At 37.8% G+C, this 27,691-nt stretch overlaps 1 protein-coding gene across 1 annotated transcript in view; it reads right to left on the bottom strand.

The window, feature by feature from the left end:
* Positions 1-26,225, bottom strand: part of Cplane1 (ciliogenesis and planar polarity effector complex subunit 1) — a 77,221-nt gene extending 50,996 nt beyond the window's left edge. The window contains exons 1-20 of the mRNA XM_051182522.1: positions 26,110-26,225; positions 23,571-23,706; positions 23,347-23,466; positions 22,219-22,451; positions 20,436-20,542; positions 18,800-18,956; positions 18,202-18,305; positions 17,013-17,195; positions 14,850-15,099; positions 14,555-14,707; positions 13,655-14,409; positions 12,665-12,873; positions 12,388-12,468; positions 9,098-9,262; positions 6,344-6,517; positions 4,605-4,833; positions 2,994-3,133; positions 2,388-2,605; positions 2,041-2,205; positions 1,291-1,429 (exon numbers count right to left, since the gene is read on the bottom strand). Coding sequence (XP_051038479.1) covers positions 1,291-1,429; positions 2,041-2,205; positions 2,388-2,605; positions 2,994-3,133; positions 4,605-4,833; positions 6,344-6,517; positions 9,098-9,262; positions 12,388-12,468; positions 12,665-12,873; positions 13,655-14,409; positions 14,555-14,707; positions 14,850-15,099; positions 17,013-17,195; positions 18,202-18,305; positions 18,800-18,956; positions 20,436-20,542; positions 22,219-22,451; positions 23,347-23,466; positions 23,571-23,706; positions 26,110-26,190 — 3,799 coding nt within the window. The 5' untranslated portion in view covers positions 26,191-26,225. The remainder of the gene's footprint in view (positions 1-1,290; positions 1,430-2,040; positions 2,206-2,387; positions 2,606-2,993; positions 3,134-4,604; positions 4,834-6,343; positions 6,518-9,097; positions 9,263-12,387; positions 12,469-12,664; positions 12,874-13,654; positions 14,410-14,554; positions 14,708-14,849; positions 15,100-17,012; positions 17,196-18,201; positions 18,306-18,799; positions 18,957-20,435; positions 20,543-22,218; positions 22,452-23,346; positions 23,467-23,570; positions 23,707-26,109) is intronic.
* Between the last annotated feature and the right edge of the window lie 1,466 nt (positions 26,226-27,691).

Genomic DNA, 27,691 nt, shown 5'->3' with positions numbered 1-27,691 from the left:
ATGCTTTTAATTCCAGCACCTGGGAAGCAGAGGCAGGCTGATCTCTGTGAGTATGAGGACAGACTGGTCTACAGAGCCAGTTCCAGGACAGCCAGGGCTATGCAGAAAACAGGGCTATGCAGAAAACCACTGTCTGGAAAAACAAACAAATAGGCAAACAAGTAATGACAGCACATGTCTTTAATCCCAGCACTAGGAAGGCAGAGGCAGGTGGATCTCTGAGATTCAAGAACAGCCTAGTCTACAGAGTCAGTTCCAGGACAGCCAAGGCAACATAGAGAAAACTCTGTCTTGAAAAAAGAGGGGGGGGGGGAATGGAGGATCCCCAGAATAAGGTGGCTAGCTGGACTAACCAAATCAATGAGCTTTGTAATCAACTGAGGCACCTCCATTATCAGGTGGAGAGCTATCAAGAAAGATAACCGATGTCAACCTCTGGCTTCCACATGCATACATACACATGCTTGCACGTACACACACACAAACATGTAAATCAGAATACACACATTCACATTCCAAAACAACAGAAACAAAAATGTGTTCATTGTAAACACCTTATATACAAGTCATGGCGCTCATTCCAGAACTTTAATATCTATTATTCTAGAATATTTTACAAATATTAGTTGCATGATGATATAAAAACAAATTTACAGAGTAAATGATTAATCTACTTTCTTCTGATTTATGTGCTTTATAAATTCATAGTATATTGTAGATATTTTTCAGTTCCAACACAACTCTATAATGTACATCACCCAGAATATTACTATAGCACTGGGAATTGAACCCAGGACTTCATACCTGGCAGGCACGTTTCTAATTTCTGAGTTTGTGGTTGTGCATGTCCCACAGGCTTTCACATGAATATCAGAGGGCAACATGCAAGAGTCAGTTCTCTTTCTACCATGTGGGTTTCAGGGGTTAAATCAACCTGTCATACAGACAGGTTCAAAGCCTGCCCACTTAACACTGAGGCAGTAAGTATATCTTCACTGCAAAGGAATGACTACAAGAAAGGCATTCTTAAGTGCTAAAATTATTTAAATAAGGAAGCAACAATAGCGTCATAATTGGCACGATTTGTCTTATATGTAATAAAATTTTAATTTACTACCATGCCTATAAAGCCATCTACATACATACATAAGTGTCAGAGTGTCTAAGTGCAAGCCCCTAAGTAGAGTATCAGCTAGAGTCGATAGTTTAAAACTTCCCCAAACCAGGTGAAAAGCATATTACAGTTCATATGCTGCTGAGTTCTAACAGAGTAACTCATTTCTGACAAACCTAGTGCTTTGATGGAAACTTCATCAAGCTTGTGGTCTCCAGCCGCTCCAGGTCTAATGAATGCTATCCCTCCTTTACAGTAATTAAGTAAGGATTCAGGGAAAGAACTAAGCGAAGGAAGGGACCCTTTCACTCGAATCTGAAAAGAATAATAGAATATGTTAATCATCAGTAGCAAACAAGCTTTACAGCAAACTACAAGGCCAGGCAATCAAGAAAACCCACACAAAACATAAGCAGCAAAGATCCCATGCTACAGCACAAGCAGCCTGCAGTGAGCTGCAGCTTGAGTACAGGTGAGTCAACAGAAATCAGGATGGAAGGGCATGGGAGGCACACAATCAAACTGCACATCTCAGAGGACAGCAAAGGAAGTCCTAGCCAGGAAAAAAGATTCCTGGTAGTAAACAGCCAAGGATTCACTCTTAATTTTGCCACGCTTGGAACCATTGAGGTTGCCACAGGACAGAGCTCGGGGTTAAGTGTGGGGATGGAGTCCTAAACAGAAGAAATTTCCCATGGTGTAGGGGTGGAATGAGTATGTACAGTCTGGAGGAATTTACTCTATGTGACACTTTCTATTACCTTACAGGGTGAGCCAACCCAGAGACTCACAGAAAAACCTTGCCTGAGTTGTTTACTGTAAATAAGCTCAAATTTTTGACTCACAGGGCAGGAGAAGCACTTGGAGTGAATGTGAGCACATCTCAGAGTCTTGCACAACACTTGAATGACTAAGACAGTCCATACCTTCTGCATGACTTTTCTTGCCCACCTCAGCTGCAAGATGTACCACTGAGCTACAGCAAAAGAACATCGAGCTGCCCGGAAAAGCAAGAGCACTCTCTGCAGGATTCCAGACAGCTTTTGGCGGTTATCTTTTTCAGCTTTTAGAAGAAGATTGTCACCATGTTCCTGAGGACAACAGAACAGTTACCTATTTCTTAGACAGCTGTTTGGTATGTTACCTAAGGCCATACTTTGCTGGAAATCAGAAGTTTATCTACAGCTCTTGCATTTGTAACAAGATCACTATTATCAGGTTATCTTTAAAAGTAGACAAGAATCAACTCTCATTAAGAGTGCACTGAGCTTACTTCACTAAGAACAGCAGGCTGGGGACAATACAACGGAGGTGCTGGAAGATACAAATCGACAGGTACCAAGCCCCACAGCTTCTTACTGAAGTCCTTGGCAGAGTTCATCAATAGCTGCAGTGTCTCCGAAACAATATCTGCATCAGCCATGACGGACGCTTTCAGCACTTCTTGCACAGACCCAAACAGCAGATTAGCATCTTCTTCTTCAATGGGATCTATCAAACATGAAACAGGGCAACATTAGCAAGGTACAGCAGCTCATGCCTGTAGTCCCAGCACACAGGAGCATGAGGCAGGAGGAAGGGATGAATGTTCAAGCAAATGTTCTACTACTGAGCTGCATCCGCAGCCCACAGTATGTTTTCACTGACACCAGTTTTCCTTCCTCTTGCCATGCTCAGGATCAGACCCTGAGCAAAGCATATACCAGGCAAGTGCTCTGCCTCTAAGCTACCATACCAGCTCCTCTGACATCAACTTAGATGCTCCCATGATTATAGATAATTTTGTCAAGGTGTTCATATTTCTAAATATTCATAAGCTTTTGTAATAGCACAGGTTTATATTAACCTGATACACTTAGAATGCATGTAGGTAACATACCTGTAAATTGCTTATATTTTGATCCCTTTTCATTTTTTGCTTCCAAAGAGACTGGCTGACCTAAAAAACACTGTAGTTTTTCCTGGAAAATCTGTGCTGGTATCATATTTAATGGTAGGTCCATACCCTTTTTCTTGGACCTGAAATGACATCAAATATAAGAAATAAAATTTTTAGAAAAAGAAAAGATTTTTACATCAAGAAGTAAACATATTTAAAAATATATGGAGTCATTTGCTTACAGAAAGGAAACACTACGTTAAGGGTTTTCAGAGGACACAATATTTCTCCATTCTCACTTGCCATCCTTCCCATGTACTCTACCCAAACTAACCCTAAACTTCTTTGCCAAATGCTTTTGCTCACACTTAAGATGTTCTCACTCCTTAGCTACTCAGTTCATCAAAGTGCTACCTACCCTCCAGTGTACATCTAAAAGGACACCTCCCACACAGAATGTTTCTGGCCTTCACCTGACTTGCTATTCCCATTCTCTCCATTATGCTCCTGAATGCTATATCATACACTATGCAAATATAATATTTTGTCCTATTTATGATAAAATCTAAGCACCTTAAAAATTTTATATCCAAGCTGGGTGGTGGTGGTACATGCCTTTAGTCCCAGCACTCGGGAGGCAAAGGCAGGCAGATCTTTGTGAATTCCAGGATAGCCAGAGTTACACAGTGAAACCCTGTCTTGAAAACCCCCCCCCAAAAAAAAACAAAAACAAAAAACAAAAAGCACCCATTAAAATATCTGTGACAAGTTTTGTGCTGATCAGTTACATGTTGGATCATATATACAAACTACATAAGAGACTGTCCATAGTGACATAACAGAAAAAAACCCTGTCTTGAAAAACAAAAAATTAGAGATTAATTTACTTAGCCTAAACTCAAATCCCCACCCACTGCATGCCTATTATCCCAGCACTCAAGTAGAAGGATAGTGAGTTTGAGGCCAGCCTACATATACTACATAGCAGGATTTTATTCAGAAAGAGGAGACATGGAAGGTGTAAGTTGAGAAAAGAACGTAAAGATAGGTCAGGAAGGGAAGAAAAAACAACCTCCAAGTGACAAACTATCTAATTGACTTTATAGGATATTACTGACATGAATATATTAAATACGTGCTTCAGCAAAAGTAAGTAAGCCATTGTCCAACACAGTAATCACTGTAACAGATAGTTATTTGCTTCTATACTTTAAATTGAAAATCCAACTCCTTGGTCTCATTAGTCATATTTGAAAAGCTCAACAGTTACCACACTATGAAGCAAGGACAAAAACATTAGAAAGAGATTCTATCACACAATGCAGAAAGAAGGATTCCACATACATATATATATCAACCAGAAAAATACAAAGATACTTAAGATGGTATTATTATGCAATACTTGCTTATCCCAAAATCCATACGTTCAGCTGGCAAGGTAAAAATGCCTCCTGCCAAGCCTTATGACCTGACTTCAATCGCTAGATCATACATGCTAGAAGGAGTGAAGTGATTCCCACAACTTGTCCCCTGACCTTCTCATAGGCACTATGATACATATGCACCCAAAAGCACACACACAAAATAAATAAATACTTCAAGAATTCATACCTCACAAAATTGCGATCATGCTTACAGAAAACCTGGAAGGCCACGCCTATGGAAATAGATGTCTTCCAGTCTCCAAGTTTATGTGCCAACCACACAGCCTCTGGAATCAGGCCACCAATAAATAATAATTCGAGGGCATATTCAACTGTCCAAACATTTGAAAGATTCTGATCTCTAACAAAACTGGCCACCTTAGAATGTTGTAGAGGAATAAGTCGTAGGGAATGCTCTGTGAGTGAATTAGAGAAAATGAAATCATAATTGCATACATGTACTCTAACTCATGTCTCCTTAAATAATTAAATTTCTTTAGTTAATATTTTACAAAACAACAAAAAAGAGACATACAGAATAATAATAATAATAATAATAAAATACCCTCAAGGACAGATTTTTTTTAAGACTAAAATATGTGCTTCCATATGGGCTATTCATAAAACGCAAGCATCCTTTAAAAAATAAAGAAACACAGCAGAATAGAATGAGTGCATTACACAAAATAAGGTGAGTATTGTGAGTTACATAAAATGTACATACATGTGTACCATATCAGGGACTACAGAGATGGCTCAGTGGTTAAGAGCAGAGACTCTACCAGATAGGATTCAGTTGCCAGCACACATGATCACCTACAACTCCAGTTCCAAATTCTAATGCCCTCTTCTAGCCTCCTTGGGCACTGTGCTCACACATACATACACACACACAAATATACATAATTAAAAATAAAACAAGTCTTTAAAAATCATTGGATTGCAATATACAACAATTGTAAACTATTTAGAAATATGTTCCTATTTTTCATAGCAGAGTGTGAAGTGTGGAAGATAAAGACTATATCTATCTCATTTTACATTATCCATAGAGCCCATAATTTCAGGAAATATTAAAAACATATAAGATGCTTAATACATTAGTTTGCATCTAAAAAGAATAAATAAAAGATGACTGGGGTCTGGAGAGAGTGTTTAGTCAATAAAGTGCTTTCCTTACACACATGAAGATCTGAGTTTGAGCTCCAGAACCCACATTAAAAAAAGAAAGGCATGCTTGTGTATGCCAGAAATCTCTGGACAGACAGCAGAGATAATATTGTTCTGAGTTGCAGGTCCACCAACCCAGTTTATTTGGTGTATTTTAACCCAGTGAGAGACCCTGTCCCAACTCAAAAACAAACACAGTGCCTGAAGATGACGCCTGAGGTCTTCTCTGGCTGCTGTATGTATACACACACACACACACACACACACACATACACGCACGCACGCACACGTGTGCTGGCAGTCAGGTACAGTACATGTTACTCACAATACTTGGGAGGCAAAGGCAAGAGGATTAAAAGATGTTCAAGGCCTTGGCTACACAGTGAGCTTAATGGGTTATATGAACCCTTGTCCCAACAAGCAATAACAGAAAAGGCACTTGCCAAGCATGCATGAAGCTCTGGCTTCAATACCTCCTACTGTCAGAATGAAGGAAAGAAGGGAAGATGGGAGGAAGGGAGGGAGGGAGGGAGGGAGGGAGGGAGGGAGGGAGGGAGGGAGGGAGGAAAATTAATATGAGCTGTGAGTAGCAGCCCACACCTATAATCTCAGCTAGCCTGGAAGTTAGAAAGAATAACAATGGGTTCAGAAATGGAGACAAGCTTGAGCGACAATTTAAAGCAATGCAATTGCCGTAGGACACTGTGGATAGCAGGTGTAAAAAGCAAGGCAGGAAAGCACTTGTTTACCATATACCTGTTTTAAGATGAAGTGGTGGAAGGACATTCACACTGTGAGGTGGCAGAATGCAGAGTGGTTCATTGGTGAAGTAGGCAGCCATGAAACGGGCCATGCACTGGACAACTCTGACTGCTGCCTCAGGGTGTACATTTCCAGTCACTGCAAACTCACAATGAGACTTCTCAGAATCTAGGGATACAGCACACCAACAGGAGAGTCTCAACAAACCATAAAAAAATAACATTACTTAAGACAACCCCCACTCTCTGGCCCATTCAGTGTCACACTGTAGTGTACACCACCCAGAAGAGTCTCCAAGGCCCCTCCCTGAACTGCCCCTACATGCTCAAGCCCATCGGAGTCACATCCTAGTGCATTCCAGCTAGGTGAGTGGCCCAGATCCCTTGCCTGGGTCCAGCTGGAGCTGCTGTTCACTATCCTGCTCCTTTTCAATACAGTACTTGAGGTTTACTGGTGGTATAGTGGTGCACACAGCTGCCTTTCAATACAGTGCCTGAAGCTACAGCTAGAGCATTAAGACAAGAAAAGGAAAATAAAAGGGCACTAACAGGAAAAGAAGTCAAACTATCCCAATTTCTAGAAGATGATAATATATGTAAAAAAATACCAAAAATTTCACCAGAAACCTTCTAGAAACAAACAATATGTTCAGAAAAGTGGCAGAAAACACACACACACACACAACTTATAAAAAAAAGTAGTATTTTTATATACAACAGTCATGGATGCACTTCCATTCACAATAACCTCAAAAAAAAAAACAAAAAAAAACAAACAAACAAAAAAAAAAAACAAATAAAATAGGACTAAACCTAACCAATGAGGTAAAGGAACTAGAAGACGGAAAGATCTCCCATGTTCATGGATTGGTAGAATATTACTAAAAATGACAATCCTGCCAAAATCAATTTACATATTTAATATAATTCCAATCACAATATGTTCTTAACAGAAATAGAAAAGAAAAAAAGCACTAAAATTCATACAGACACAAAAAAGACCTTACATAGCCAAGAAATCCTAAACAAAAACAACAATGCTAAAGAGATCACCAAATCAGATTTCGAGCTGTATTAGTTACAGTAATTAAAACACAAAGAAGACAAGTAGATCAACAGAATGGGACAGAAGACCCAAACCTAAGTAAGTACATGCCATTACAAAGATATTAGACGGAGATGTCAGAAATACAACTTGAGGAAAAGACATCAACTTCAGTAAATGGTGTATCCTGATTAGTTTTTATGTTGGCTTAACACAAGCTAGAGCTATCTAGGAAAAGAAAGCTCAATTAAGAAAAATGCATCCATCAGATTGCCTGTGGTCAGGTCTGTGGGACATTTCCATGGTTGATGATTGACTACAGACAGTGCCACCTCAGAGCAGGAAGTCCTGGGTGGTAAAAGAAAGTATACTGAGCAAGCCAGTAAGAAGCACTCCTCGACAGGCAGTGGTGGCGCATGCCTTTAATCCCAGCACTCAGGAGGCAGAGGCAAATGGGTCTCTGTGAGTTTGAGACCAGCCTGGTCTACAGAGTGAGTTTTAGGACAGACAGGGCTGTTACAAAGAGAAACCCTGACTTGAAAAACAAACACAAACAAACAAACAAGGAAGCACTCCTCTCCTATAGGGGCTCTGCTTCAGTTGCTGCCTGTAGTTCCTGCCCTGTTTTCCCTTCATGATGATAAAGTAAAATTAACTGTAAGCTGTAATGTGAATTAACCCTTTTCTACACAAGTTTCTTTTGGTCAGTATTTTGGGGGGTGGTTTGTGGGGGTTATTTTTTAATTGCTTTCAGACAGTGTGTCTTGGCTAGCCTGGAACTCAGAGATCCACCTGCCTCTACCTCCAGAGCTCTGGGATTTTTTTTGGTCAGTGTTTTATCATAGCAATAGAAAGTAAATGAAGGCAAATAATGCTAGAAAAACTGGATGTCCACATGTGGACAAATGAAATTAAACCCCTATCTATCACCTGGCTCAATAATGAGCTCAACAGGTTTAAGGACCTCAAAGTGAAACCTGAAACTGCTAGAAGAAAACACAGGTAGTACTCTGCAGGGTACAGGTGCAGGAAAGAACTCCCTGAACACAATTCCATTCCCTCGGTAATTAAAGCCAACAACTGCTCAGTAGGACTTCACAAAACTGAAAAGCTTCTGTTCAGCAAAGGGACAGTCAAATGAGTGACGCAGAAGCCCAGAGTGGGGGATAACTTCTGTAAGCAATTAGGAAGCAAGTGGGCATATTGACCCCTTGAGAGAAGTAATTTTAAAGACTTCTTGGATAAATCTCAAAGAGCAGCTGTGCTACAATTGAGAAGCTGACGTCTAAAGTCTACATAGAATAACAGTCACTGTAAAGGCAGAGCAATTTTTATGTACAAACAGTCTTTTCTCGAAATAAAAATTAATGCTACTAAGTCAGTGGGATAGCAAGTGTCTATAATCCCAGCACTGATGAGGCTAAGGCCAGCATGGAGCTGGTTACATGAGTACCAAGAAAAATCAGAAAGAAGCACAGCAAGACCCTGTTGCAAATAAAGAAACAAGCCAGGTGGTGGTGGCACACATCTTCAATACCAGCATTTGGGAGCCAGAGGCAGGCTGATCTCTGTGAATTCAAAGCCAGCCTGTCCTACAAAGTGAGTTCTAACAGGGCTATTACACAAAAAAATCCTGTCTCAGAAAACCATGACAGACAGACAACAGACAGACAGTAAATATAGACAGATTTTAAAAAAGCATACCTGAGCAATCTTTACTTCCTTTTACAGGTAACTGGGACCAGCTGAGTATCTCTCTTACTAGGTGATCACATAATCCTTGAGCATCGTTCAAATTATAGCAGTAGAGGTGGCAGTACAAGAGCGAGAGATAGTACCGTAACTGAAGAAAGCATGTACGTCTTCCTCCTAAAACAAGATAGAGAGATAATACCATGACTGAAGAAAGCATGTATGTCTTCCTCCTAAAACAGCAAAGAGTTAAACTGACAAGCATGGTATCAAGGGACTACTCTCTGGCTAGTGCCACACAGACAGGATTTTTGCATCTGTTTTATATTTCAATAAAGAATTTATTTAAAAACAGGACAGCAATTGAAAATGGTGGATCATTCCTTGAATCCAGTACTCAGAGGCACACACAGGAGGACTTCTCAGTTTGAGGCCAACCTTACCTTCACAGAGAGTTCTAGGCTAGACAGGACTACAAAGTGAGATTTGATCTCAAAAAAATAATAACAAAAATAAATAAAAGCAAGTCAACAATACTTAGGTCTTTTCATTTTAAGTTCTATTTTGTTTTCTTTAGGTAGGTCCTGAGATGATAGGTGAAGAGATGCAAATTCCCACCACCAGAGCACAAAGGTCTTCTATCTCAAGTTAAGTTCTGAGTGAAAGAATGGCAAATTTGGGATTACTACATTAAGCCCTCATGTGTACCAAGACATAATATTGTGTAAATATTACAGAGTGGCTGATTACAGGAGTTAACTCAGCTAGGCAGTGCACTTTCCCTCATCCTCTTCACCCCATCCCCACCCCTCCCCAATAACATAAAGTGATGGCTGGAGCACAGACCCACAAAACAGCCTTAATATTAATAGAGCAGAAGAGCTAAAGGAGCCTGAGTTCTTGTAGGTCCTTGTAGGTCAGAGGAACACCACATCAGCTGAGTCTGCCAAATTCTAGTCCATTCCTAGTCCATTCTTTGAAGCTACTGTTACTATGAGTGTCCATCATTAGAAACCACATGCCCACAGTTGACTCATTAAAGAAACCGTTTTCATCTAAAACTTCCTAATTCACAGAATCCCTCTCCTTTATACAGTTAACTAGGTCTTAAAACTGAATTATATTAAACTTTTCTCACAAATCTACTCGATCACAATTTCTACTGATCAAACTTGCTATGTGTCTGTTGAACATAAACTACATTCCATGACCACTGATGTGGCCTTGGTTCACACTCTTCATCTGAGTAATGGCCTTGCTTCCATGTACAATCACAACCCTCCATCCACAAATGTACCCAAGTGACTTTCCTAAATGCACTATAAAGGTGCTCCTGATGTATATAGGGTTACTTCCCAATAAACCCATCATAAAAAAAAAAAAAAAAAAAAAAAAAAAAAACGTTTCATAAATCAAGAGAGCATTTAGGTCAACTGAAAAGATAGATCATTGCTGCTCTTGCAAAGGACCTTGGATGGGTTCCTATCTCCTACATGGGGCCTCAAAAACATCTGTAATTCTAGTTCCCAGGGATCTAACACCCTCTTCTGACCTCCATAGGTATCAGGCATAAACATAGTACACAGACATACATGCAAAACTCTCATACACATAAAATAAAAATAAATAAATCTTTTAAAATGAAATTACATATGTAACCTACCAAACTTCACAGTACACCATGGGATATCAGTTGTTTCCCTTGTGATCATACAGCTGATGAGAAGCTGAGACACACTGCTGCTCTTCAGTATCGTATACTATGGTGGTTTGAATAGGAATGGCCCCCAGACTCATGTGTTTGAATGTTTGGCCCATAGGGAGTGGTACTATTAAGAGGTATGGCCTTGTTGGAGTAAGTGTGTCACTGTGGTGACAGGCTTTGAGGTCTCCTACATTCAAGCTATGCCCAGTGTGGTACAGAGTTTCCTTCTGCTTGCTGTGGATCAAGATGTAGCACTCTCAGCTCCTTCTCCAGTACCATGTCTCCCTGCACATCATCATGTCCCACCATGATGATCACAGACAAAACCTTTAAACTTTAAGCAAGCCCCAATTAAATGTTTCCCTTTATATGAGTTGCCATGGTCATGGTGTCTCATCACAGCAATAAAACTCTAAGATACATATTTCATATTGCATTACTTCTAGCTCAGGAAAAACTGTATACATATGGCCTTCATGCACTCATAAAGCTTAAAAGTTGAAGTTCAACTATCATAAATCAGGGACCTTCTGTATTTATTTGAACAGTTTTTTACTTATAAAATGTGTCTTGGGCTGATAGGATGGCTCTATGGGCAAAGGTGCTTGCCACCAAACCTGACAATGTGAGTTTAAGACAGTTTCCACACTGAGGAGGAAGAGAACTGACTTCCACAGGTATGCTGTAGCAGATGTGTAACCCTCCACACAAATAAATAAATGAAGTGTTAAATATTGCCTGTAATCCCAGCACTCAGGAGGCAGAGGTAGGCAGAACTCTGAGTTCAAGGGCATCCTGATTTACATAGTAAGTTCCAGGCCAGCCAGAGCTACAAAGTGAGATCATGTGCTCTTCTTGTGCTCCCAGCCCACATAAGTGACTATAACAAAAGGAAGTTTTTGGTATCTCTAATGCCTTGTGCAGAGCTGGGCCACAGAAAGCACTGAGAAAACACTAAGTAGATGAAAAAGGCAAGTTTGCAAAGCTAGCACGGTCAGAAATCAAATGTAAAGCCTGGCGCTCTGACCAGACACTAACTACACTCAGGCCAGGTACAGAGCCACCACCTACGAACTTTTTTCATCTCAGTCACACCTTCATCCCTATATCATCAAAGACATCATCAGCTTTTGGAACCTAGAGTCCTATATCATTACAAAATCCCCATCCAAATCATACTTAACTCCAACTCTCCATTCAACCTGAAACTCTAATTTCTTAAAGGCCAGGAGGCTTATCTCTGTGGTTCTCTCACTGTCTGTAGGAAGGTGACAGAATATTTGATATTCTTATTTAAATATTTGTGGTGCCTTTAAAAGGGAAAAACGTGTTTAGGATATAAACCTAATTTCTTATCTATTAACACTCAATGCAGGTTTTATCATTAAACAGGGTGGGAGTGGGATGGATAGGAAACATAACTAGAGAGCATTGAAAAGATTTTAAAATCAAGAATAATTTCAAATACAGTACAGTATTTCTGACAGTCAAGTTCCCTACAATCTACTGAACAGTAAGATATTGTAAATTTTAAAATCTGCAGAATGTTAATTTATATTCTTACCAATACAGTGTCACTTGTTTTAAACCCCCTTACCTTTCTCTTGGGTCTCTTGTAGAGCCTTCTCCCACAGGTGAACTGATTTTTCATATGATCCTAACAGAAAGCACTCTTCACCTAAGGGTGATTTTACCCAACAATTAGTTATAGGCAATTATAAGACTTTTGCTTACTTCATTTTAAAATGCAATAGATACATCTCCAGCCTGAAATTATTCTGAAAATCAAATAAGTGAATTCATTTTGGAAAACCAAAGCCCATCTAATCATTTCACACACCCAAGGAATTAGAAACTGATTATAAGATACTGACCATTGATAGGTGTAAGTTCTAAGGCTTGAGTCAAGCTATCCCCAGCCATCTGCAAGTTACTCTGTAGATGACATAACAGTGTCTTGACAAAAGATACTTCATGTGGTATGTTTTCAGTTAACTGTCTGTCACTGTCAGGAATTCTTCGGCTTAACTGTGCTTGATACCATAAAGTTTTTTTGTACAATAGTCTCCAAAGAGCAATCAATCTGTACACAAAATTAGATAATCATCAAAAACAAATTCCATGAGTAATGACAAGCTTAGCTCCCTTCAGAAGCAATGCTTTGCTTGATTTCTTCCCAGACATAACAGAACACACTGACCAAGTTAATGATCATAGTCCAGAAAATTCATACAATAAAAATCATAAGATTTTCACAAAGGGTTTATGAACCTATATATATATATATATTTTTCATATATACTTAATTTTATTGTGTACTTTCAAATCACTATGGCTGCCCAAGACCAAAAAAAGTGTGTGCTTTTTAATGTTTGGAAAAAAAACCTGAAACAATTTTTGATTGACACATAAAATTCATATATATAGAAAAAAATTTATATAGAGAGGCTGGAAAGATGCCTTGGGGGTTAAAAGCATTTGTTCCTTTTCCAGAGAACCTGAGTTTACATCTCAGCACCCACATTGGGCAGCTCACAGAGTATCCAATGTCCTCTTCTGGTGTCCATAGGCAACTCTCCCCTCAATACACACATACATACACATAAATTCAAAAAAAATAAATGTTTAAAATCATACAGCTATATCAGGGATAACCTATTATTCTGAAACAGGCACTTAAATATTTTTACAGTAACATATTTTAATGCTGGGATCCAAATGGTTACAAAGTTTCCTTCTGGAATGAGAAAGTAGTTTGAGATTAGAACTAACCTTATAAATACACTAAAAACTACCAAATTATACACTTCTTAAAACAGCATAAGAAATCTAGGGTGTTTTAGTAATAGAATTACTATTCATACCTGTGGCCTGGCTTTTGAACAAGATTTGTGACTTGAGGACAAATCTTCAAAAATGAGTCCCAGGACCAACCTTCCTTGGAAGCTGGAAAAATATGGACCATGAGTGAGTCCAGCTCAGCTGCTCTCCTCCCATCAGCTGATGCTGAAACAGCCTCAGGGTGAAGACTGCAAATGCCATCTAAATGGTCAGCAACCATTCGGAGTAAAGAAAGACAGGCTAAAAGCTTCTCTGAGAAGAACCCATTTTTTTGTTGCTGAGTCAGAAAAAGCTTTACAGTATTTGAGGTCAGCTTTATCAAATGGCCCATATCTTGTCTGTATCTCATATCCCAATAGTGGACTGATAGACACTGATGGAACAGTTGAAAGACACAAAGGACCCATGCATTATGCTTCAGACTCTCATTTAAAAACAGGTCAAACTTCGGCAAAGGACATTTTATAAACTGAAGAACATAGAAAAAATGAGTGATGCAAAGTACTGTGTAATTTAACATCAAGTTTTTTTCTGTTACATTTTTCGAAATTCCTATAGTCCAAGCTGCAAGTAGTTTTTTCTGGATACAATGTAGTTCTGCCGTGGTTCTGTCTGTATCCTTGGAATCATCCTTTGCATGAACTGTATCAAACATAGATGCAAATTCCAATCTCCCTTCCTTGATAATGCTAAACTGTAGATCTTTTCTTTGGTTACAAAAAGGAAATGAGTTGTTTGGAAATTGTTCAACTTCATTAGCTTCTTCTCCTTCAGAATCCTAAACACAAGGGGGGGAAATTATATTTAATACCATTCAAGTCTTATGCATAGGATCACTGTATTGTTCTCAAATTCCTATTTCCTTTAACAACAGCAAAAATCAATGAATTTCTTAGATATAATCAGTATGTACTAATAAGTACCTGAACATCTGTAGTTTCACTTAACTTCATTGTTTCCTCTGCCTGCAGAAATCTGGGGACACTGTCATGTACTGAACCCTCCTTTCCTTGACGCTTTAACAGGCTAGACCTTAAGGAATCCAGTGATCGCAAGTTCAGCCCTTTGTACTTTGGCTATAGGAAAAACAGATGGATGATTTCCAAGCACAACATTTGATCTGTAATTCTAAAGGAATTAAAACTTCTAGTGTCAAAAGGACTAATATTACTGTTGGTACAGTTTTAACTTTGAAAGGAATATCAAAAGGCACTGTACCTTAGATAGCATCATACTTTGGTATGCTTTCTCAAGCCTCTGGGTTGAATCAATTAGCAATGACCTCATGAGCGCTGTTGGAGACTGGTCATCAAGAAATCGAAGGGTCGTAACCATGTATCCATCAGAAATAATGAGGTAGGGTAGCCGTGAGTGTGCTTTTATAGAAAACCTCTGTCTCAGAGGGTCACTGTCAGAAGCTGATGAATCTACAGAATTACTTGAATCTTGAAATGTAAACTGCTGTGGTCTAGCAAACAAACATGAAAAGCCAAGAATCAGCAAGAAAAGGATCTTAAAGGAAGTAGTCATATTACTCAAAATAAATGGCAAAGAAATCACATAGAATGATGAGAAAGCAAGCATGTAAAACACACATGAAACCATTAAGTTTGTATAATTGACTTCCAAGAAATGTAACAGTGACCAAAATATATGTCTTCACATTTCCGTTTTTTTCCTAATTTTGTGGCACACAAAATATTAACATAAAAAAATTTTTTACTAGTTTAAAAAATAAATGACATATTTCATGTAATTCATCATATGTTGAAAGAAACTAGCATATTACTATTATTATAAATGAAATATGAGTATCTTTAATGTTTAGAAGACAATACCCTAAGATGTTAATTATTATCTCTGAGGATTAGGAGTGTAACAATCATCTTTATACTATTTAATAATGTGTCATGGTTTTCAAATTTTATTTTTTCAAATAACGAATATCTATTAGAAAAGAGAAATCAGTTAGTTAAAAAAGCCTTAAAATACTAACTTTAAAGGAGAATGTGAGGAAATTTCAGTAAATACAAATTAAGGACCTCAGCATCCACATGGATGTTCATGACTGTCTGTATGTGATTCTAGTCACAGAAGCTCTATCACCTTGGGCATGGAATGCACAAAGTTCAGACATACATGCAGGCAAACACCCATACACATAAAATAAATTATGAAGGCTAAAAAAGAAAAAATAAACCAGGGCTAGAGAGATGGCTCAGAGGTCCTGAGTTCAATTCCCAGCAGCCACATGCTGGCTCACAACCATCCATGATGAGATCTGGTGCCTTCTTCTGGCCTGCAGGGATACATGCAGGCAGAACACTATATACATAATAAATAAATAAATAAATAAAGAAGAAAATAAAAAAAAAGAAAAGAAAAAAAAAGAAACCAAAAAACCCACAACTTTTTACTACAGGTACTGACAGTTTTCTCCTCGCATTAATCCTCAGAAGTTAAGAATTTTTCCTGCTCTGCCAGGAGGCTGGAGTTTGATTCCCAGGAACTATGTCAGTCACAGCCATCAGCTCTGGGTAGGCATCTAAGGCCTCTAGCCTCCATTGGCACTGCACCCACTTCACACACAATTTTTAAGACAAATTAATTTTTTTTTTTTTTTTTGGTTTCTTGTTTGTTTTTTTCAAGATAGGGTTTCTTCATGTACAGCCCTAGCTATCCTGGAACTCGCTCTGTAGACCAGGCTGGCCTCAAACTCACAGAGATTCACCTGCCTCTGCATCCCAAGTGCTGGAATTAAAGGTGTGTGCCGCCACCACCACCGGGTGAATTAATTTTTAAAATAGCTCTCTATATACATCTAATACATATAATAATGTAGACTCTTACTTCATTCCCTCAATCCTACTGTCATCCTCATTTCACAAGAAAAGAAACTGAAGCTTAAAGAACAATTTATTCATTGTATACAACTAGGAAATATAAAAACTAGTATTTGAAACTTGATTTATCTGACTACAATTAAAATCAAAATATGGCTAAACTCTTCAGTCTATTAGTAACAGTTTTTGTCCTTTGAGAAAATATGTTAATTTTGAATTACTTAGTGCCACATTTTTAAAATAATGTCATGTTTTATTATCTTTTATAGTAAAGGTAAGTTTTCAGTACTATTAAATATTTAAATAACTTTATACTTACATGGTCACAATGTCAAATTTTCACCAGGATTAAGCCACAAAAAGAAATAGGAAGAAAACTATAAATAATTAGAAACAGATAAGAAACAGATATTGATATGATAGACTCACAGTAAGGAAAAAAAACAAATTTGGAGATGAAATTGTTTTTGTAAAAACACAATAAAATTAATCATCAAAGACAGTAAGTTATGTAAATAAAACAATTCAAATGTCTCACCTATATGTTATTAGTGGATGAAGAGGAATAAACTCAGCTGGCCCAAATTCTATAGAGCATCCAAGTGTAACTAATGTTAGCAATTCACCTAAGCAGGTCAATAAAACCAGGGAACCACGTTTTAACACACAAGCCAGAAAAAGACTGTCATGTGTCCAGCTGATGTCACCTACCCAATATGACCTAGAAAGAACAAATGACAGTTTTAGAAAGGACTGGATAGTAGACTATTGTCACATAATTTTTTTTTATTTTACTTTGTAGAAAAAAAAGGTTTATATATATCCACTCCAACAATATTCCAATTAGAAGTTTACTCAGACTTATTAGCAATTCAGAAATGAAAATAATCCCCAAAGTTGAGCCAATTAGTCAGTTTCTCTGTGTAACAGCCCTTGCTGTCCTGGATCTTTCTTTGTAGACCAGGCCTTAAACTCACAGAAATCTAACTGACTGCATCCCCATGCTGGGATTAAAGGTATATGCACCAAGGCCCAGCTATTCTTGGTAAATTCTAAAAGCTGCTTTATATAAAGTCTCAAACACCCTTAAAAGAAGGGTAGAGTAGAAAATATACAAATGTTATTTTCTTCATTTTTTTTTTTCCTATTTTCTTAGGAATAGAATTTGAGTAGGTAGAGCCAGCTATACTTGGTAAATTCTAAAAGCTGCCTTATATGAAGTCTCAAACACTCTTAAAAGAAGGGTAGAGTAGAAAATAAACAAATGTATTTTCTTCATTGTTTCTTTTTTCTATTTTCTTAGGAACAGAATTTGAGTAGGTAGAGCAAAATCAGGCTTTGTTAGGGAGGGTAAGATGCAATGTCGAGAGGGGAGACCAATTCAAGAAGGCTGGAGTATTCATAGACTTTTTTTTTTTAAAACACCACATTCATGGTGATTTTTGGATAACACATGAGCTATAAGATGTATACAAATTAGGTGTGGTAGCAAGTACCTTTAATCCCAGCACTTGGGAGGCTGAGGCAGGCAGATCTCTGAGTTTGAGATCAGCCTAGTCTACAGAGTAAGTGCCAGGATAGGCTGCAAAGCTACACAGAGAAACCCTGTCTCAAAAACAAAACAAAACAAAATCGCATTCTTTATCTAAGTATTATGATATTTATGGAATTTGTAGAGCTTCAAACTTCAAAAACTGTCCTTAGAGATAAGAGACACATGTTCTTACCTGGTAAGTGTAGCTGGGACCACAGGATTCTTGTTACTACATCCTTTAAGATCACCACAGAGAGTAACAAAATTCAGTGTGTTTATAAATAATACCTGAGTTGCCTAGAAGGAGGAAAACATGACATCAGTGATATTATCTTCTGTGTGTATTACTTCCTAAAGGCTGAAAAAGCTGTTATTATACTAATAAAGTAAGTAATCTTTCCATGCCAAGCAGTACTATAGCCCTTCACTCTTAAATTGTTCAGAGTAGCCCTACACTTGAAATCCTCCCACCCCAGCCCTGCCAACAGCTGGAATTAGCACACATGCCCTCCTTTTATCTTGTCACTTCTTACTTTGTTTTGTGGTGTTTGAGACAAGGTGTTGCTATATAACTCAGGCTGACCTTGAACTCAAATCCTCCTGCCCAAGAGTGCAGAATGCTGAGATTACAGGCATTTGTCACCAAAATAAGATTTTCTAATTTTACATTTCTTCAAAACAGCTTTTGAAAACTATGACAGTTGATTTATATAACTACCAAACAACAACGGACTGAAAACATAACGTTAAAGAATATAAAGTAGCACTAAGGACAGATGCTGGTTCCTGACCTTTGGGTCTTTCTGATTAAGAGTTACCGCCAGGGCAAGGCCATCTCTTGAGAAGGCCGAGATCAGAGCTCCTCTTGACTTCACTGACTCACACTTGGGAGTCAGACTGCACAGAAGACATTCCTGTTGTGCCCAGTGAACATGGAACGGCAGTGACCTAAGAAAGCAATGAAATTAATGACAGCAAGGTTCAACAGGGTTTCTCTAGGTAGCCCTGGCTGTCCTGAAACTGTACACCAGGCAGGCCTGAAACTCAAGAGATCTGCCTCTGCCTCCCAAGTGCTAGAATTAGAGGAGTGAACCACCACTGCCTGGCAAGGGTTAATGACTTTATGTACTTACTTATTTTTGATGTGTATGTGTCTGTTTTTGAGATGAAGTCTCAATATATGACCCAGACTAGCCTTGAACTCCTGGGTTCAAGAGAGCCTCTTCCTCAGCCTCCTAAGTAACAAGCACTACAGGTATACATGACTATGGCAAATTCATATAACAATTTTGAAGTTGATATATAGTTCATAACAACAACAACAAAGAATTCACCTAAACATATACATACATATATATACATATACATACATATATATATATATATATATACATATATATATATATATATATATATATGGATGAATGACACATCAGTGACTGTTCGGTAACTGTCAGTAAATCTAGTTCAGTATTGGAGTTTTCCAAGTAGAGCTATATTCCATAATCAAGCCTAAATATATCTGTTTCATCTAAATGTTTAAACATTTTTACATGACAGCAAACTATTCACTGGAACCAAAAAATGGGGGAGGGGAATGAGGACAATAGGGATATGAATATGATCAAATGAAATGTCATAAGGAAAATTTACTTTTTATGCAGTTAATGTACATTTTAAAAACTGAGGAAAAAGTAAAGGAAACAGAACTCTTTTTTGATTGTCAATTCCCCACATTTGTTTTAAGGAATAATTAAATAGGTGGGTACAGTGACCAACCTACTTACAAACTATTTTAATTTTTGTAAATAACAAAGTACTGCTAACATAAAAAATTCATAAAAGTTACATTACTTTCCTAATCTTACTTAAGTAATATAAGCTTTTAATATATTTTGCTCTATTTTATGGAACTTAGAATACAAACTATTTTACTATTTAAAAACAAACAACACTTGAGGATAGTCCTGGTGGCTCCAGCATTTGGCATGCAGAGACAAGAGGATCTCTTGGGTCCAAGACCAGCACAATCACACAGAGTTCCAGGATAGCCAGCGCTACACAGTGAGACTTTGTCCAAAACTACAAAACAGTTGAGCATTTGAGAGTACAACAGTAAATCCAAATATCCTTCCCCCTTTAAAGTCCAATTCCTTTCAAAGTAATTATGTGCATTGTGTCAAGACAAATATAACCTATTATCTCTTTCATATTCTCCCTTCTAAGTGGAAAAAAAAAAAAAAAAAAAAACAACCCACAAGAGAAACTTTCTAGATTAAATGTTTAAAACTGAAAGCAAGAAGGGAAGGTCTACAAAGCCTTAAAAACAGAAATTAAGACCTAAAAATCTTAACTATATACTGGTCAATGACAAAATGACAATGTTTGTTTAAAAGTAGAAAACAAGTAGGGAAATATTTACCTCACCTTACAGATGTAAATACATTCTCGTACCACTGAATGGCCAGAAATGTTAACTTCAAGCATCCTCCAGAATAAAAAGTAAAAGAACACAGGCAGCAGTCGCCAAGTAACTGCAGATAAATTTAATAGTTTAGTATAAAATTAATCTGAAAATTAATTGATATATGAAAATGTCTCATATATTTTCATTCATAATAAATAGTAAACTAAAGCTAAGTAATTCTTTATTTGCCAGAAACAAGGCCCAAATGGAGAAATCAGCACAAGGACACGGAAGAGTTCTTCTGGGGCTGGGGAGAAAACCCAGGGCCTTAAGCATCTTGTTTACACTCAAGCCCATAAGGAACACCAAAGCAGGGGGATTTGGACTGGTATTCCTATAGCAATGTGGGGTAACTGCTGACTATATTATCAATATTACAATTGATAATATAAAATATAAAAGGGGCTGGAGAGATGGCTCAGCGGATAAGAGCACAGACTGCTCTTCCAGACATCTTGAGTTCAATTCCCAGCATCCACATGGTGGCTCAAACTCCTCCATAGTGTCCTCTTCTGGCTTAAAGTCACACATGCAGATAAAACACTCATACACACAAAATAAATCTTTGAAAAAAATAAGATAATAAAAACATTATCAAAGCGACTCAAAGAGAATAAAATTCCCAAAGTATTTAATGTTTGAGGACATGGAAATGCTTATTTGACTATAATATACAAATGTTACAGAAGTACTATACACCATCATAAATATGTTCAAATACTAGTTTGAAAAAATATACTTCCATTTACTGTTGCTGGGAAGGTTCCTGTTATTTTCTTCTTTTGTAATATTATTTATATTAGAGTATCACCTTACTGGGAGAGGGACCAATAAAACTTCAAATAGAATTATTTTGCAGGGGGAGGGATATTCAAGACAAGGTTTCTTTGTGTGGCCCTGGCTGCCCTGGAACTCAGTTTATAGACCAGGTTGGCCTTGAACTCACAGAGATCTTCCTGCCTCTGCCTCTTGAGTGCTGGAGCTAAAGGGCCCAATGATTTTTTTTTTCTTTTCTTTTCTTTTCTTTTTTTTTTTTTTTTAAAGAGAGGCTGTCACATAGTCCAGTCTGGTCTGAACTGATCAGCTTGCCTCTGTCTCCATAATGCTGAGATTGGCATGTACCACCAAGCCCAACTTCAAAATATAATTTCTAACAAAGGTGGATTTGGTAATAGATCAAAGTTCATACACAGAGACTATCACATGACTATTTAAAATTTTTATTTAAATATTTAATCCATTATATACTAAGAATTTAAGGTCTTATGGAACACTACCAGCTCTAGCTTATTAACTTACAGAACATGCACACATTTTAATTTGATTGTTTAAGACAAGGTCTTGCTACGTAGCCAAGACAGCCTGGAGCTCAATATGTAACCCAGGCTGGCCTTGAACTTTGTTTAGTCCTTGCACATCTGTTTCCCAAACGCTTGGTGCTACCATGCTAATTATCCAAATCTGCCTCCCGAGCGCTGGCATTGTAGGTATGTTCTACCAAGTTCACCACATGTTCATTGCAAGTCATATCATACTAAGGGAAAGAAAGTTTTAATATTTAAAACTTATTTAAACATATTTAAAAACATATTTAAAAACATCTTTTCTAAACAGTAGTTTCACAAATGCTCTGACTAGTGACAAACAGCTATACAATCATACCCCTGGCTAAACAGTTTCTCAAGTACGGACAATTCTTAAAGTCTAAGAGATCTACTCAATAGTCTTTCATTTGAGTTTTACCTCATTTTTGACAAAAACAGCATCCACTACAGCTTCTTTATCTTTAGAGGAAGGCAATAAAACGGCTTCTTCAGGTATGATTTGAAACCAATGACCAACCAATGGAAGGCTTTTAGAAGATAAGATATTCTTCAGTTCCAAATATTCCCACAGAAGTACGCAGCCAGAAGATGTAATAAACAGAATTCTTTTCCCATTTTCAGCTACATATAAGTATAGCCTTGAAGAGCTTGCTAATTAACACAAAACAAAGCAGAAAAATAAAACTTGCAAAATATGAATTTTTCATGAAAGCACATAATATTCTTTTCCATTTTCACTTTTATGAAATAAGGTCTCATTCTGTAGCTAGCCCAGGTTGGCCTCAAACTCTCTTGAGCTCCTTCTGTTTCAGCATCCCAAATGCTTGCCTAGCAAAGTTAGCTACCCTTTCAACTAGAAACTCAAGCTGTGTTACCATTCAGGATATTAAAACTAAAGCAATAACAAAAGTACAAACAACAATAACATTTATTACTTTGTTTGGTTTGAGACAGGATTTTTCTCTGTAGCTCTGGTTATCCCAGAACTCACTATGTAGACAGGGTGGCCTCAAACTCAGAGATCTACCTGGCTCTGCCTCCTAAGTGCCGGGATTAAAGGTTTGGGTCACCTTGACCAGCACTAATAATGTACTAGAGATTGAATCCAGTGTATTGCATGGGCTAGGCAAGTGCTCTAACACCAAGACCCACAACAAGCGTCCTTTTTTACTTTGTATTTTGAGATAAGGTCTCACTTGGCAGCTCAAACTGATCTTCAGCTCAATCTGCAATCCAAGCAATATTTAGGCTTCTGGTCCTCCTGCCTTAGTCTCCTCAACTGTCTGGATTACAGACCTGCACCACAAAACCTGCACTGGTATGTAACATTAGGAATCCATTATCACAGCAATGGCAGTCGTGCCAGGTTTTCTCCTTCAAGTTAAGAAGGAGCACCAAATTAAAAAGAGCACCAACCAAACTTCAAAATGAGTATTATATACACAGAAACAATACGCACATGCACATAAACAGACACATTATCAAAATAGTAATATGAAAAATTTTCAGTCTTTTTCTAGGCAAACAAAATTTTAAAAATTCCTACCTATTGTAGCTTTAATAACTTCTTTAGGCTCTTCGGTCACCTGTATCATTTTCAAACAGTCTTGATCTTTGTTCCACAGGAAAAGCTCTCCTGTAGTGAGGACCCCAGACAGCCACACATCTGTTCAAAAGCAAAATGCAATTTTTAACACACTATATCACCCACTTTTTTTTCTTGAAAAATCATAGTAAGCTAGCCTTTAGAACATATCAGCAGTACTTAACCATTACTGGATGTTGCCAGAAAAAAAACATCCTTCATCAAAGGCTGCAGACTAGGAATTTTCTTCTTTGTTCTCCCAGACAGCAAATTAATCTCATTTATGAATTTCTCATCCAAAAGAAAAACAGCTTCATTCTCCTAAGAGAAAAAAACATGTGAAGGACTTAGGTAGTTCCAAAAGTTAATTCAATCTTTTCTACATAAATTGCCCTAGAAAGGAAAACAACATAACATTTAAGGACAAGAATAATTTATACCAAAAATCTAAAGTAAACATTAAACCCATGACCTAAACATTTTTGATTCTGCATTAACACTTGGGATAGGGTGTAGCTCGGGAAAAGAGTGCTTGTGTAGCAGTGAGGTCCTGATTGTATATCTATATATTCTAGGAAAATAGGAAATAATAATAAAATGCCTCTTGTTAACGTTACAAGGTAAAGTGTTCTAACGGCTGCATTTAAAGCTCTTTAGGGGTTAATATTCTAGAGCCATTTGCCAATTCAGCAAATTATTTAACATCCTACTCATGTGAGCATCTGTATGGAGAAGCTTTTTTTTGGTTTTAGTTTTTTGAGACAGGGTTTCTCTGGTTAGCCCTGGCTATACTGGAACTTGCTCTGTAGACTAGACTGGTCTTGAACTCAAGAGTCTGCCTGCCTCTGCCTCCCAACTACCGGGATTAAAGGCATTCGCTGCCACCACCAGGCTGCACAAGTTTTTTATACTGTTTGATTAGATTTAAATGACTATGGCTTTAGAAATCCATAAGGTCATGACTTAGATCACTTTTCTTTTTGTCTAGAAAAATTAAGGTATTCTGTATGAAGTTTGTGGAGCCAGCAACAGTGAACCTGCTAAATAGCACAAATTACCAGGTCTGGAGGGATGGCTCAGTACTTAAAAGCACTGGCTGTTTTTCTTGAGGTCCTGATTCAATTTGCAGCACCCATATGGTAGCTCACAACCATCTATAACTGTACTCTCATGGAATTTTCATGGAACCTGATACCCTCTTTTCATTTGCAGGCATACACGCAAATAAAACTCATATACATTAAGCATATAAGCAATGTTTTAAAACATTCTAAACCTTAAAAAGAAAAGAAAACAAAAAACACAAATTACCCAGCCTAGACTTACTGAGCTGGAAGTACTATGGGACTTCGCAGTCTGTTTTTTTATTATTACTATTATTATTATTTTAGTTAGTATACAATGTATGGGTTTCATTAAGAGATATTTTCAAACACACTTATCACACATATTTTGCTTGTATTGGCCCATTAGCCTCCCTTGTCCATTTACTACATCCAAGAACTCCCCTTCTGATTTATTCATGTATATACATATATATAAAATATAGATGGAACATGAGAAAACACATCATATTTATCTTTTTCCCTCTTCCCATTACCCTCTTTTGTCATGTCTACCTCTCACTGGACCCCTTCTTCCTACCACAAGTCCCCTTTATGTTTTCGAATACACACTTTTTATTAAATGCAATTTTTTTAATTTTGAGAAAAGGCATGTAGCATTTTCCTTCCATGCCAGGCTTCTTTTAACAGGATGATCTCTAGTTCACACATTATCCTTCAACATTTTTTCTTTATGACTAAACAAATTTCACCCGTCTAGATAATTTTGATGAGTGTAAAAGTTGAAAACTCCTGAGCTGGAGGATGGCTCAATGGATAAGAGTACTTGCTATTCTTCTAGGAGACCTGAGTTGATTCCCAGAACCCATGTAGCATCTCACAACCCTAAGAAATTCCAGTTCCATGGGATCTGACACCCTCTTCTGGCTTCTGTGTGAACCAACCATGCATGTAGTGTACTTACATACATGAAAGGAAAATAGTCATTCACAGAAGATAAAAATAATTAAAAGAAAAGCAGTAGAGAGATTCCTGTTACAGGGAAGTTAATGGTAGAATTTCTCACTGAAAATCTGAGTCTTTATATCAACAATTATTATAAATTAAAAGAGGATTCTGTAGGTTTGCCCAGTCTAAGGTGTGAATTATGAATTCATATATTATGAATGGCATTCCTGGATTATTAATGCCTTATGGCCCGCCCACCTTTCCTATTCCAGGCCTGAGGTTACTTTAAAGACACAATATTAGAAACACTCCACTGTTTTGGTAGGGCAAGTGTAGGAAATTCAACTCCCACTTTTAACATGATATAAAGGAAAAAAAAAAATTGAAAGCAAAAGTTTTTACCTAGACAGATGACTCAATTTTCTATAAATACTAACTTGTACATTATAACTTAGCACACACATGCATGCACACACAGACAGAGGAGGGGAGAAAGGGGAGGGGGAGGGAGAGAGAGAGAGAGAGAGAGAGAGAGAGATAATCCTGTTGTTCAGGGGCTAGGTGATCTTCTGAATATGATGTTATAATGTGTTATTTTGGGCTTTTTTGGGGGGAGGGGGGATTAAGGCCACAGAACATTCCTACATCTTACAGGAAAAACACACATTTAACATATGTAAAACCATTAATATATGAATAAAGAAACACTCACTTGACCCAACCAGGAAACTCTGGGCCAGGGTTTTTTCTGCTTGATACTTGTTGATGTCAAAACTTCTAATCTTATCTCCATGCTTTTTGAGACGAATTAAGCAAAGCCAGTCACAACGTCCTGTGAATAATAACAGTAAGAATAAATAGCCCATAATATTTACAGAGACTCAACACTGTGACAAAATACCACACAGAAACCACCTAAGGAAGGGAGGAAAGATTTACCATGGCTCAGTTCCAGAATGTCCAACCCACAGCTTGTTGGCCACATCCATTTTGGCACAATACTATGGCCATAAGAGCAGAGGGAAGAGGAGAGCCTTCACCTCACAAGAGAAAGAAAACAGTAGGGACAGTGATACATGTATAGCCTTCAAAGGTGCAACCCCCAGTGACCTATGTCTCTAACTAGACCAAACTCCTGAAGTTTCCAGAACTTCCCAAAAAAAGTATCACAAGCTGGGGACAAAGTAGTTAAGAAAATGGGCTTGTAGGAAACATTTGAAATTCAAATGATAACACTGAATATTTTAATTTAGAATTTCAAGAATTTTTAATTATTTTCAACAGCTCACAATAATTCTCTTTTTTCAGGTAATAAATTGCATTCTGTATTGCATCTGCATCCTGAACAGAAGCAAAACACATTTGCTTTCTTTACACATTACTTCTCAGACAATGCAATGACATAAAGACAAAGTAGGAAGGATACTGATGATCACATCTCTGTATGGGCTGCATCTTTCAGTGTAACTAACTGTTTTACTATAGAAGGTCAGATATCCAGTCCTGTGCTCTTATTCTGACTTTGCTACTCCTCTACCTCTTCCTGTGACATGAAGGTGGATTGTGGAACCACTTTGGCCAAGAAAGTATAAGGGAAATGATGGTATGAATTTTCAAGGCTAAATCACAAAAGGTGAGAAAATCTCTGGAGTGATTATTTATGAAACTCCTGTCACAAAGTTATCAAACTGTCTAGCTCACCTAAAATGGAAGCCAACGGGTAGTGGTGGCACATGCCTTTAATCCCAGCACTTGGGAGGCAGAGGCAGGTGGATCTCTGTGAGTTGGAGGCCAGGCTGTTCTACAGAGAGAGTTCCAGGACAGGCTCTAATGATACAGATAAACCCTGCCTCAACAACCAAAAAAAATAGATCGATAAATAAATAAATAAATGGGAGCCTAGCCAGGTCTGTTGACATACACATGAAGTTCCAGGTACTTCAGAGGTCAAGACAGGAAGACTGTTAAGTTCAAGGCTTCATTGTGCCACAGAATGAATTCAAGGCCAGCATGAACAATGGAGTGAGTGTCTGTCTCAAAATGAAAAGAAAAAAAGAGAGCTGGGACCCAGTTCAGAGCTAAAACACTTGTGTGGCATGTGAGGGGCTCCCAGTTCAATGTCCAGCACCACAAATAAATAAGTAGCCTGGAGACAGCACAAAACAAGAGGTGCATGGCAAGTCCCCACACTGGTTGTCGGGAAACTTACGGCAAAGACCAAGGACAGTCTATTATGGCCCAAGCAGAAGAAGATGCTCATGATGAGCCACAGTGTGGGTGCAGAGCCAGAACCT

The sequence above is a fragment of the Phodopus roborovskii genome, unplaced genomic scaffold (genome assembly GCF_943737965.1).
Source record: "Phodopus roborovskii unplaced genomic scaffold, PHOROB, whole genome shotgun sequence".
NCBI lineage: Eukaryota > Metazoa > Chordata > Mammalia > Rodentia > Cricetidae > Phodopus > Phodopus roborovskii.
Note: the sequence above shows the minus strand (reverse complement) of the source record. Positions and strands in the feature narration are given on the sequence as shown.